We start from the raw sequence: 14,387 nt of genomic DNA on the forward strand, positions 1-14,387 counted from the left end.
GAAACAATTCAATTCCTATTGGATACTTCTCTAGTTTCTAACTGCTGTGTAGAATCTGCCTCAATGTATTTTTGTCTGTGTGTGTTTGGGCCATATTACATGCTATATGGTTCAATTATAGCCCAACTGCTACATTAGATTGCAGAACTGTCTTAAAGTACACTTTAAGGCCACAAACCTCCAAAAACATTGTGTTCTGCAAACGTTTTTTGGAGGGATGGGCGGGGACGAAGAGACTCTCCTAAAGCTGGAGGAAAGATAAAAGGGCTTATTAAAAATTAAAGGCTTCCCACATTACTAATTCAAATCACGGATCTTAGGCAGTACATCAGATGTTCCTTGCCAGAGTAACTTCAGATCACTTTAGATTCATGTCAGTTTTAGTCATAACCATTTCTTCAGCTGGAGTCCCCTGTTTTCTTAAATATTGCTCCAATAACAGCTGGATACATTTTGCATTTTAAAAGCAATTATTAGCAAATATAAGAAGATAATCCAAGCTTTTAATTAAGGGTTTGGTTAGTCTTTTAACTCCATTTTAGCATGCTTTTTGTCTGAAAGCTGTTATTTTAAGGTGCTCAATGTTTTTATGCTGTGGCTGAGTTATTATACTGGATTTTAAGTAATAACTTTTAATGCTTTGTTTTTATTATATTTTATCTTGTATGCCACCTTGGGCAGGTTCCCCAGAGAGGTAGCATTTTAAAATTCTAATTTAATTAATTAATGGGGCAACAAAAGGAAGCATGTTTGAGGTCCTTCTAACTTTGTATACTAGACTAAAACACTATGAAGTGCTACAATCATATAAGCACATATGCATTCCACTATCTGAATATCAGGCACTACAGAATAGTTTAGGAAAAACTGTCCACTGCAATGGAAGTGGGAAGATTGTTAAAGAATTGCTCCCTAAGTCCTATTTCTACTCAATACTCTAATTGTTGAAAAGAGTAAGAGACCAATAGCTCCTTAAAAACTAACAAAATTTGTGATAGGGTATGAGCTTTTGTGAGTTACTGCTCACGTCTTCAGATATAGCTATAACGTGAGTCCATCTGTCCTATATATTGGAAAGTGGAATGATTTCAGATGCCAAATGACATTAGCAGGCAAATGACAATAGCAGGTGTGATTGGATTATGTGTGATATGCAGAGAGGTAGTAGACATGGAGAAATCAGCATTGGTAATGAGACAAGAAACCTAGGTCTCAATTCAGTCCAGGTGGATGCATTGTCCTGAGCTTCATTATCAGTTGCAATTCAGCAGTCTCTCTGACTCTGATTGTTACATACATGATATAAAAATATGGATTGCTAAAAATGGTTTATATAATAAAACGGGAAGAATTAAAACAAATCCTCAGACCAGCCATTTTCTAGTTCAATACACATAATACATCATTCTCCTTCTGGAATATGCAACATTTCTAAGCTGATATTTGGAACATCTTACAACAAGAAATTTTATCAACTTTTTAAATATATATAGGCAGAGAAGACACCCTCTTCTAATACCAACTTTGAACATGATTCTTACCTGGCTTGTTTCCACATATAACTAGCTTCTTTCCATCAGATTTTAATTTGGAAGCCAGAAGGAATCTCCTAAACCACTCTTCCTTTTCTCTACCAGTCCTTCCAAAGAGATAAAGCACTTGATCCTTCTGAGTAGAGGACTTCACTCCATCCTGAGATTGTTTCTTGGATTCTTCACTACAGAGCTCTGCTTTTTCTGTGGGTGGCTTCTCTTCCAAGGTCTCTTTATCGGCCTGGGCTTTAGCCATAAAATCATCTTGCCGCCCAAGCTCAATGCAAATAGGATACTTTTTATTCCAGATTCGTTTGCGAGCCAAACTTTTGGGGACCAGATGAATCTAGAAAATAAGTTGTAAGAGAGTTTCAAAGTAATCCTCACCAGGGAATACAAAATTCTATGTATTGACCAGTTGCAAAAAGAGATGGGGATTTGGAATAGACCTGGCATTTCATAGTCTTCTTAAAACACTCCCGGAAACGGTCAAGCTTTCAAAAATTTATCGTGTAGTGGGAGGGGAGGGAAGAAGCCAACAGCAGGGAAGACTGGAGATAGGGGAGGCCTATCTTGCATCATTGGGAAATTAAAGATGGGCCCACTGACATTCCTTCTATTGCTAGGTAAGTCTTAAGGAAGAGGATGAAAGGGGAAATCAGGGGCAGGAAATGCTAGAGAAAACTGGTGCCATAGTAGGCCAATAACTGAACTCTAGAGGAGGGGCTTTTTTGTTTTGCTTTTTTTTGTTTTTTGGCTCTCCTGCTTTGGCATGGGCTTTTCCAGTACCACCATCCCCATTCCAAAATGGGCACACAGGGTAAATGCAGTCCTACCCAGTGTTAAATGCAGATAATTACTACATGCAAGCTCCTTAGTATTTTCAAAATAATTTGGGCATTCAGCCACGTTGAATGATGTTTTGAACTAGGATCTGGGAGATGCGTGTTCAGATCCCTGGTCTGCTATGAAGCTTGCTGGGTGGCCTTAGACCAACCATTCTTAGCCTAACCTACCCCACAGGATTATTATAAGGATAAACCAGAGCAGGGAATATTAATGTACAGCACCTTGAGCTCTTCAGAGGAAAAGTGGAATAAGGTATACATTACGAAATAAACAGGGAATTAGGTCAGAAAGCCTACTCATCTTGCAATGTACTAATACAATACACATTTCAAACTTACAATGGGATAACTGTTAATTACATTTGATCTATTCCATTTTTTGTAATGATTCTACGCTCTACAAGTCTAGCTCTCATAACACAAAAGCTATTCGACTTTAATTCTGAAATCCAATAATTATTCCTTAAATCAAATCCCACCTGGGGAAAGAAGCCTGATATGCAAGATCATATACTTGTACTCTGTTAATTAATCCAGAATAACCATGACTCCTGACTTCACACTCAACACTGCTCTGATGTTTGAAATGACTCATTTCTGGCCTTGATTTTTAACCTGTTTCTATCCCCTTAAGAATGATGCATCGCTCCTGCATTTGGAAAACAAACAAGTGGGAGAAGGAAATAAATGAAACAAGGTAGGATAATTTTAGCTTATCTTATATGGGGACAAGCAGTCCTGCAAAAAGCAGGTATGATTTAAAAATCAGACAGAGCTAGATTTTATGGCAAACCCAAGGCTGCCACTTTATACAACAGCCCCGGGTTCCCTTGTCTCTCATAACCTCTAGGGATACTCAGCATGCATCACCGTGCTGTCAAGTTTCCCTTCCTCTGGCTTGTTTTAATGGCTGGCACTTGTGGAGACAGGGGAAGAGTGCAATATCACACCTCGCTTTGACAGTCCCTAGATATTACCGGCAGAAGGGAGTGAACAAGACATGGGAATGCCATTTTTGCAAGCAATACATGTCATTCAATGGCTACTTCCACCCTCAGACACATGCACTGCAACAAGCTGGTTGACCAATAATCAATCATTTGGGATAAAATTTCACCTGCACTCACCGTGCTGTCTGTAAGATCATAAATCTTCTGGCTAATATAGACAACTTCAGGCTTTGCTTCATTATAGATAGCCCTTCTAGAAATATTTTTGTTGGGTTTTGAAAGTCTCAAGGTGCTTCCCTCAAGTCTCACAAAGACGGAGTGTGTCAAAGTAGCATGGTAGGTTTCTGGATCGTAGTTAGAGATCTCATTCATCCAGCCCTAGTGGGGAAAAACACACACAGAGAGTTATTAAACATGATGCTTAGTTCATAATGTATTCAAGGACTAACCACTGTAATTGAAAAGCTGAAATAAGTTACAGCAGTGACTAGACCATGTATTTCCATAGCATGTCAGCCACATCCTTCAGTAGAGTTTGACAGTAAAAACACTTATAGAACCAAGGAAGACTGGAGCAGGATGGAATGATACTGGTCTCCCAAAGTAGTAGTAGTAGTAGTGGTGGTGGTGGTGGTGGTGGAGGAGGAGGAGGAGAGGAGGAGAATGGGGGGAGGAGGAGGTTGGATTTATACCCTGCCCTTCACTACCCAAAGGAGTCTAAGAGCGGCTTACAAACTCCTTTCCCTTCCCCTCCCCACAGCAGACACCCTGTGAGGTAGGCGGGGCTGAGAGAGTTCTTGACAGAAACTGCTCTTTTTCAAGGACAGCTGTGCCAGAGCTTGTGACTGACCCAAGGTCACATCAGCAGGTGCAAGTGGAGGAGTGGGGAATCAAACCCGGTTCTCACAGATTAGAGTCCGCACACTTAACCACTACACCAAACTGGCTATCTTCCTTAAGGAAGAGGAAAGAGGGCTAAGTAGAGTAGCAGTAGCCTACTACTCATACTGGCGTGAAAATGAACAAAGTGCTGTAAACTAGCTAAGAAACTGGCCTTGCAGACAAGTCAACTGGTAAATGAGTGGGAAAGGACAGTGTTATGATAGTAACAAGCAGTTGTGCTCAAACGTAAGGCTTTATTGAACTGCCAAGCATAGGCCAAGACAGGCAAAACACTGTTCCCTGAGAACCCTTCCCCTAGGAACACAGTTCCTGTTAACGTAGTTCCTTGTATCATAATAGAAACAGGAGGGCCCTTTAAATATTTCCAATCATCCAAATGCCTTGGAGCCTCACCTTACGTATTTACTCCCCCTAATTTTATCTTCAAATGTTATAGAAAACTTGCAGTCAGCCCACTAGCAAGCAAACAGGAATTCACAATTCTGGTAACACGTAAACCAGTTTTTAGATGATGAATTCAGTGGGGCTCTAATTCTTGCAAGAATTGAGGAGGGCTCCATGCAATCGCAATCATGGAGCCTCCCCACTGCACTCACTTGCTATTTTTTCTTATCCCCCAGAAGAGAACTAGGCAGCTTCTCTAGGCATGAAGCCTTCATGTACACTGGATATCCTGGATCATGTAATACAAGAGCAACATCAATCCATTACAAGATCTTCAGCATTCTGTAACATTAGGCAAGGCATACTTACCCACAGCATCAACACAACATCCCATAAACAGTATACTTTTACACAAACAGGAAATGAAGCCAAAACGGAAGGGCTCATTTTTCCCCCTATAAAAGATTACTTTTGAGACAACCACAAAGCACAATTCAAACCAATTTGGTTGCTCTATCCCATATACTCCTACATCTATTTCAGCTTGAGCAGATGGCAGAACCACCGCATGCTGCTCAATGTTATTTAAACCAAAAACCTGTTGCAAGGGGTGTGATGAATCAAGTGGATTAAACTCTGCCAGACCAATCTAATCACACTAGAATTTAATCTCATTTGTTTCTCAAACAAACCAAAAAAGAGTAGCACCTTCATTTCTTTGGTACATGTTGGTTAGTACTTAGAACAATCAGACCTCCAGCAAAGGATTTCCCCCCAAGTCTCTGGCTATTTCATAACTGTTTCAAAATACAGATGATGGGTTGGATCCAGCCAGTTTTTCTATTGATGAAAAAGGAAAAGAGAGGGCCCCCTTTGACCACAAAAAGGCTATGTTGAGGATCATAGAACGTGTAGACAAAGGCCATGTATGATGGGGCAGCAGTGCTGGATTTACGCATAAGCTAAATAAGCTACAGTTTAGGGCCTCGCAATCTGCTGGGGCCTCGAATAAAAACACAATATAAAAAATGATTTCAAATATTAAAAAGGCGTATATATTTTAAATTTTTCTGAGACCAGCTGATGTAATTTAAAACAGTAGGGGGCCTCTGGGTTTTGTATAGCTTAGGGCCTCAGCAAGTCTAAATCCGGCCCTGTGGGGCAGTATCAGGGAAGGGAACTGGGAGAGATAGAACAGAAAAGAAGTTTATTAGTATCCTTAAATTGTTTCAACATGCTTGGGCATAAAAGAAAATAGATTTCAGTGACTTCCTGGTACTTAGACTTCCAGGTACCTAAGAAGCCTGCTTCAAAGAAGTACCTTACTTCTTACCCAGTTCAGTCTTTGTGCATATGATGGATGGGGCATGCCAGTGTGTCCCTTTACACATGTACAGTCAGGGCAGAAAACACTGGGGCCAAAACTGGAACTTCCTATGAACCAGTATAACTCTTTCCACATAAATCTACTGAGAGCCAGCATGGTGTAGTGGTTAAGATAGTTGGACTCTAAGCTGGAGAACTGGGTTGGATTCCCCCTTCCTTCACATGAAGCCTGCTGGGTGACCTTGGGCCAGTCACAGTTCTCTCAGAACTACGGTAGTGCAGAATTCAGAGTTACATCCGTTATTTTCACCAGACATTCACCACTTATTATATCTCTGCATTATTTTGGATTAAAATAAGAAACCTATTAAAAGCATGGTAACATTTCTTTTGAAGAGGCTGAACAGCCATCAGATTTGCATGCTGTTATATTGAAGCCAATCTTCAGAAACCATGCAGAGCCAGAAACAGATATTGAATTTCATTCTGGACTGGACTGTGGTTTAACTGGTTATACTGACCAGTGGAATGCTATTATACTGTCTCAGGTTTCTCTGTTACTACACTAAGGCTTAAGGCAGCGTTGTGTAATGCATAGCAGTTAAGTATACTCTGCTGGTGTGGGTGGATTACTCCCCATGGCGCCTGAACACATGACTCATACAAAATGATGCAGATCTCCCTGAGAAACCTGCTCAAGGAGACACACAGTGTTATACGAATCCAATCAACAGGATAAACAAAAAGTGTCACATCTGTGTCAAAGAATTTCTAGAAAGAATTGTGATCTGTGCTTCAACCCAGGGCCAAACTAAACATGATGGAAGCAGGCCGTGTTTGTAACTTCATGTGTCTGCCTCATTGATACATCAAGCAAGAGGATGAAGTAAGGGAGTTTTTAACATCAGATGCGATGCCTGCCTAGGTGAGGGGAGCTGAATCGTTCCCACTCAGTTGCTTCAGAAACGTTTTCTTCAAGACTGGAGGAGTGAACTGTGACTCATGAAAGCTCATGCTGAATGAATGATGTTAATCTTTAAGGCGCTACTGAACTTCGGTTTCATTCCAGTACCAGAAGTCAGCCTTCTGGGGAGCAAAGTGCCAGGGGTCAATAAAACCTGAGGAGAGACAAGTTCTCTTCAGCAGCATTATACTTTTCATGTTAAAAGATCTCCATCTCTCTCCTTCACACACACTTTATATGAGTAAACAAGACATTTTCAAGCAATAGTTGTGTGTCTAAATGCACACCAAGTCCTAACTTTCAGACACTCAAAGGAAACAAACTGGACAAGCAACATTTAATAAGTGAATCAAGAATATAAATTCAGGTTTGAAGCCACTGAGACATTAGAGGTGAAAATGTGTCAGAATAACTATTTTTAAGAATTTTACATTATTTATGGTCCACCTTTCTGACATGGACTCAAGGCAGATTACACATAGTCAGTACAATCAACAAAATGCGATAGTCAATAACTAATACATTAGGATATTACAAGACTGGAACCACCAATCAGCCCTATAGATAGGAAATAATGGAAATATATTATGTGGAAGTATAGATTGTTTTTATTATATTGTGACTTGTCATTATTATATTGTGACTTGTCATTCTATCTTTTCATGTTTTATCTTTTCATATTAAGCAATGTCCTTAAAAGGTGTTTAACAAATGATACTTTATGCTCCTTATTTTCCCTTTTGCCCCTTATTTATTCTGTATCCCCTTAAATGGCAAAAATTTTATTACACACACACACACACACACACACATATTTAAAAAGACTGGAACCACCAGAAAGAACAGAATCATAGCATAAGTGTTAACATGACATTAAGCTGTACAGAAATTACATAATAGGATCCTGTTTACCATATGCTATACACAGCAGAAAAGACCACAAGTGCCGAGTTATCCAAGTTTCTAAAGCCTTTTATCAAACTGTACATTGAATTTTAATGTTTTGTATATTTTTATGGCATTATGTCATCTTGTACATCGCTCCATATGCTTATCTAATTCCCTTTTGGACTAATACATTGCCCAGAGCCTAACGTAAACTGGGATTGGGTGATTAACAATAAATAACAACAACAACAACATGCACAGAAAAGCCTAGAGGCAGTAGAACACGGAATTACATTACACTGTAATGTAGGGTTCTTATAAACCATGAGTCTTTCCTGAAAAACGTCTTCACAAAATCTCTCTCCCTGTACAGCACATTAGGAATTTTGCTGTAAGCCAAATGCCACAGCTTGAATGTGGTTAAAACTCTTCCACATGCAATTTATTTGAATTAGAAAGTAGACACCTATTATGTTTATTTTAAAAATGCCCTGTGGAAGAGGCAGCTTTGTGAACAATTATAAGCTGCCTGTCTCATGTCAAGTCTGGCTCTTAGTGACTCTCAGGCAATCAGAAGCAAACAATGAAGGAAATGAAACAGAGCTGAAACAGCAAGTAGATTGTGATTCTTCCATACTTTCACAAATTAGACGCAGGTCCAGTTACCCCCCAGAATTGCAACCCAGGTACATTACATAGGCGTTAACTTTCCCCCCTTGGAACAGGGAGATGTTAGTCAAATTATTACCCCAAACCTTCTTTTGGTACTCTAAGATTAATAAAACTTCAGATTAATCAGGAGGACAATACTGTTTTTGAAGCTAAATTTCTCCAACACAACTTCTTAACAGTGTTTGAAGAACACTTTTTGCCTGGATACAGAAGCGCTCTTCACATAAACTGAACAAAACATTACATTGTGTGGTTGCCACATACACCATGGCAAAAATCTTCTTAAGAATCAATCTTAGGCAGGAGTGAAAAATTCCTCCAGGGAAGGAAAGCTAAGCCTCTTCATAAGTTAAGAACCCCAGCATTTTACTTCAGTACACAAAGTTAAGCTCATTCCTTTGCTTGCAAAGTGCTTTGGCATTAAAGAACAACAGTTATTTATGATAAGGAAGTTTCTAACAAATACAATTATCATAGGAAATTCAACCTAACTATGTAGGTTGAAGTACATAACAGTATGGCCACCCACCATAACTTTCCTGCCTCCTGACAAACAGAATAAAAATCTGGGTATCCAATCACACAAAGGTTTTGTGCACATATAGTTTTACAACACATGCATACATCATACATACATCTGTTGGGCGATAACACTACTGTCCTTTATGAACACAACACTAACTCCTTCACTGAAGTGCAGCAAGAAATCCAACAGGCACTGTGACACAATACAGAAGTGGAAAGTGGCAAACAATCCTTGGATTTGTGGCGGTGTTAAATTTTAAATGCAACATTCAAAGAGGACACAGCTTAGATACAGGCTCTGCTGCTCTTCACAGTAACTAAATGCATGCCACGAGACTGCTTCTTTTTCAAGCTGTTTGTGTTCTAACTGGCTGCAGACTGAACAAGATTTAGGTGCAGCAGTCAAGCCTGATGCTTAAAATCCACACCACAGTTTTGTTTAAGATTTGCAGAATGGGATGAGGGACTAATGAGACATACACACACATACACACACACACACTAAAAGGGGGTTGCTAGTGAGTAAGGGAAGACCCCACCGACCCACCCACCCACCCAGGATGAATTTAGTCTGGGGTTGAGGATGTATCTTTATCATCTCGTCTCAAGAATAGACATGGCTCAATGTAGGCAGGACCACCTTGAAACTACATGGGTTCCAGCAGGGTCGTTGGAGAGCAAAGGTCATTCATGGGCAGGAAGAGGAGGAGTACTACTGATAGGCCTCTGTACTGAAAAAGTTATAGGAAGGACCAAATTGGAATTAAAATATATATATTAAATAGCAATATTGGACTAACATCAGGAAATCTGGGTATTTAACCTGAAAGACTATTTTTTTGAAAAGTCTATTTAAACCAGTTTATTAAGCTGCAGGCTTCAGTCACAATTTAAAGTGGGCATATAACCCTAACACAAGGTGAGGCAAGGATGCAAAATAATGCAGGGTACTCTTTTTGTTAAAAAAATCTATAACCTGCTTAAGCAACAAAACTGTCTTTTTTGGCATTTGGAAAGACACCGGTCTCAAAGCTGACATCATCTCACACTGTCAACATTACAAAGCTGCTGAGCTCCAGTATGAAATTCAGGGGCTAGTTATATTTCACAGTGTTAGATACAGGCTGCAACCTGATTCCCAAGGTGAGGTGGGAGGCAATTTAAGACATGTAAGTGTTGGGCAAGAGGTGGTGAATCTCCCCCTCCCCACCGTCTAATTTTTCTTCTCTTGGTGAGGCTCCAGCTTCCATACCAGCCTCTGACACAAAAACAATCACTGTGGAAGAATTCAAGCAATACAAGCATGAATGCAGGAAGGTTTCAAGTAGGGAAATAGAAAATTCCGGTTAGGTCTGAGGTTCATGTTGTACCCAAACTGAACACTGAACTGAGCAAAAAATGCCAGCCAGTTCAGGCCACCTTTCTCCTGGCTGAAGCAAGCCACAACCAGGAAAGGGGGGGGGGGGATCACCTGGGAAGGGGGATCACCTGGGAAGGGTTAAGTGGCTGTGAGCCATTTGTTTCATCTGTTTCATGAGACAGATCACTGAAATGGCTTGCATCTGTTTCAGCCTAACAGCTGACAGGCACACTAGCCCTGCTGTTAGGCTGAAATGGACATGCAAGCCATTTCAGCGATCCCTCTTGCTCCCCCCCTTCCCACCATGAGCCACACAAACCTTCCGATAACCATGTGGAGGGCTGTGGGAGGGTCACTGAGACAAGATGGCACAAACCTCATTTCACAAACCACGACCCAGGTGATTTCATCACAAAATTAGGTTTGTGACAAGGTTTGTACCCATCCCTAGATTCAAGCCACTCCCTTCAGCTTGTACTTCTGCACTGTATTTTTGTGTCTTACAAAATTAGAGGAAAGGGGCTTCCAACCCAATGCCTTTGCCTTGTTATAATGCATGTGTGCACACACAAATACACCCAGGTTGGTGACAGCTTATCAGTAAAGATGATAATTTTCTGTATGGAAAATATCATGGGAAGAGGCTCCTATCTCCACCTAATTTGTCTCCTACTTTAAATTTACAGCACCAGCAGCCACATTTCATAATAGAAACATCTTTTAAAAAGTCATGGAACCAAATATAACTAGGGATGGGCATGAACTGGCTCAAGAACTATAGCTTGTGGCAGGGCAACTGGCATGAACTTTCCATGAACTATCAAGCTGCTTGTGGTGGTTCATGGACTAATACATCTCCAGACAGTCTCTGCTCAATCTAAATGTTTGCCAAACTTCAAAGCAATGGGGGGGGCGGAACTTGGAGGGCATGTAGAGGAGCATCCGGGGGAGATCCACTGCCACTTTGATGTCTCTGGCTTACACAGGATCCATTCTATACACTTCTGAACCTGTGCCTGTCAAAATGAATGCCTGTTGTTTCCCCAGAAAGTACTTTCCTGGGAGAACCTTCTTTGGTGGGCCATAACTCGGACCCTGTAAATCCAATCCTCACCAAACTTGGTAGGCAGGTAGAGGACATTCAGCTGGAGATCACCAGGGGGCTGTTCTACCGCATCACAAACCTCATGAACTGAACCGATTTGTTTGGTGGCTAAAAGTTTGTATTAGTTTGTGGTTCGTGAACCAGGCATGCCATGAACCATGAACCAAACAGCATATTCCCAATTCATGCCCATCCCTAAATATAACACATGCTTCTTCTCAAAATCATTCAGCATGACATACAAATTCAACACGCATTGTAACTTGTAGATCATATATGAAGTTAGGAGCTTCACAGGTTGCGAAGAGAATGGTCAATGTGATATTTCAACACTGGCCATACAAATGACCACTGCTGAAACAGTGAAGCCATTTTTACTTTTCTGTATCAACATTGCTCTTCCCCTCCAAAACCACACACATTCTGGCTGCGGCCCAGATCATTCATCATCCTTTTTAGTTAGGATTTATGTGATCTCATCTGAGTTGCAAAATACACACGTTAAAGCAAGCATCTGACCACCTGATAAATTTCCCAGGGAAGCAGCCTGCCCACCATGACCTTTCAACAATGCCTTAGAAAGTACAATAATTCAACCTTCTGGAGCCCAGTTGACAACTTAAGCAAATGATGAAGCAACTGGCCCACTGCTTCAGTATGCATCTTCTGAAACAATTCTTACTTATCCATATGCCGGTACATTACATTCCCATAAGAACTGGCCTCTGGAACAGCTTAATCTTAGGGCATTACTATACAAAACAAGTATACACAAATATGAAAATTTTAAAAAGCAGGGACTCACCTTCAATATCTCAGGCTCTTTGATGTCCAGAGGTTCTGCATTCAGCTGCCCAGTCCCATATCTATGTAGCCTGTTATACCTAGCACTTGGTGTAAAAAGCCAAACAACAAAGACAGCGATCATAAATCCAATGGCAACTCCCAGGAAGAGTCCACTGAAGTAACTAGGGAGAGGGAGTATAAGGTAAGCATAGATCAACATTGTGAGAAAGTACAATGTCTTCATTGGAAGGTTAACCTGTTCCACATGTACTTGAATTTCACCTCCACTATTGAAAGATGTAGAGCTCTCCTCGGGCATCTCCATCTTTGGTGAACTTTCCAACTGTTTGTCAGCTTTGCTCTCATCCTCTATCACATAGAAGTCCTCAGAGTACAGTTCACAGAACTCTTCATCATCTTTGCTTGCCAAGGCAGACAGAGAACATCTTTCCAGTACCAGGGACGCCTTTGAATTGAAGTCCTTTGTGCTTAACAACGGAGAACTTTTAGTTTCAGTCTCTTTTCCATGCTCCTCGGCTGCTTGGGCCTGTTTGCTACTCTTACTTATGTGGGAATCACTTCCATAGAAGTCCCCTTCTGAGTCGTACTCCTCCTCCTTAATGCTATAGTTGTTATTGCTTTCCAAATGGCCATTCAAGCTGGAAAGATTGGACAGTTCTGAAGCACTTGAAGATAAGGCTTTGGGCCTGTGGCTACTACTCTCATCGCCCATTATTTTACTGAGGAGCTGAAAAGGCTCATAAATTACTTCTGAGAGGCGTCTTTTAGTGTCCTCAATTTTGGCCTCCATTTCAGGTACTTTAAAAAAGGATCGAGTATCTGAAGGAGATGTTAAGGGGGATGAGGGAGCAGTTTTGGAATCACCGCCAGTACTCCGTGGTTGGGTGAACTGCTTGAACAAGTGCAAGTTCAGCTTAGAGTCAGGTGGTCTGCTGGGTGCACTTTCAGACTCCTGTTTAGAAGTGTCCGTAGACAGAGACTTCACTATAGTTTTCATTAAGTGTCTATGTCTCGTGGGTGGAGTGGGTTCTTTTGGTTCTACTTCTGTTGAAAGAGACTTCACTAAGCTCATGAAAGGCTTTGAGCTAGTAACAGTGGATGGCGCACTAGACAAAACAAGTGACTTGGAAGGAGAAGACAATGGAGAAGACGATAAGCTGGTTCTCAGTTCTGAAGGCAACGCAACGCCAGATGGGCTAGCGGTATGACACAAATGTGAAGAGGGTGAGAGGACTAATGGCACTGCGCTGAATACTTGGGTTGCTGAAGACTCCAGCGGCTTTGCAGTTGGCATGGCGGTGGGAGAGGAGGCAAGTGGGGATGCAGTCATGTTAAGCGAGGTAGTGAGACCAGAAAAGTCATGGTCACCATGATCAAAGCATAGGTCTTCCTTAGCTTCAAGTGCTGTTACAATGCTTTGGTCATCCAGTGCCACAGTGGGAAACTCCTTAAACTCTTCCTCCTCCTCCTCCTCTTCCTCCTTCCCAAATGCCGAGAAATGAATGGTGATGGTTTCTCGGGAGACAGATCGCTGAACCTGCACTTTTGGCGCTGGCTGCTTTGAAGACATTTCACCAGTTTTCTCTGCATGGCTACTGTTCAGACTTGTCATTGCAGTTCCCAGAGATGCAACAGGATCTGTGAAGAGGAGGCCAAACACAATTAGACTGAGGCAGAAGGACAGCTTAAATTAGTTCAAAAGCTTTTGAACGCCACACATAAATATCTGATTATCTGTAAGGAGTAGCCAGAAGAAAATACAAGCCTCTGGTCATCACTTACTCTGAAGATGTCAGAAAACCATTCTAGTAACCATAAGATAGTTAATAAGATGTAAACCATTCCCTATTACGGTTCAGACCTACAGTCCTGATTCCTTCAGGCCAGAAGCTTCCCAGCCATTCCCATGCTCAGGGTGAACAGAGAGGAAAGTAGCAAAGCAGGCAAGCAAGCAGTCATCATAACACATCAAAGAATATAGGTACACCTAAGATATTTGACCTGGATGGCCCAGGGTAGCCTGATCTTTCAGAAGCTAAACATGGTCGGCCAAGGTTAGTATTTGGATGGGAGATCACCAAGGAATTCCAGGGTTGCTATGCGGAAGAAGGCAATAGGAAACC

General features: G+C 41.3%; 1 protein-coding gene across 2 annotated transcripts in view; it reads right to left on the reverse strand.

Moving 5' to 3' along the window:
• TEX2 (testis expressed 2) overlaps positions 1-14,387 on the reverse strand; it is a 116,790-nt gene that overhangs the window by 44,456 nt on the left and 57,947 nt on the right. For both annotated transcript variants that reach the window (XM_015429409.1, XM_015429410.1), the window contains exons 2-4: positions 12,263-13,902; positions 3,508-3,708; positions 1,542-1,878 (exon numbers count right to left, since the gene is read on the reverse strand). In XM_015429409.1, coding sequence (XP_015284895.1) covers positions 1,542-1,878; positions 3,508-3,708; positions 12,263-13,876 — 2,152 coding nt within the window. In that variant the 5' untranslated portion in view covers positions 13,877-13,902. The remainder of the gene's footprint in view (positions 1-1,541; positions 1,879-3,507; positions 3,709-12,262; positions 13,903-14,387) is intronic.

The sequence above is a fragment of the Gekko japonicus genome, unplaced genomic scaffold (assembly GCF_001447785.1).
Source record: "Gekko japonicus isolate JY-2015 unplaced genomic scaffold, Gekko_japonicus_V1.1 scaffold67, whole genome shotgun sequence".
Classification (NCBI taxonomy): domain Eukaryota; kingdom Metazoa; phylum Chordata; class Lepidosauria; order Squamata; family Gekkonidae; genus Gekko; species Gekko japonicus.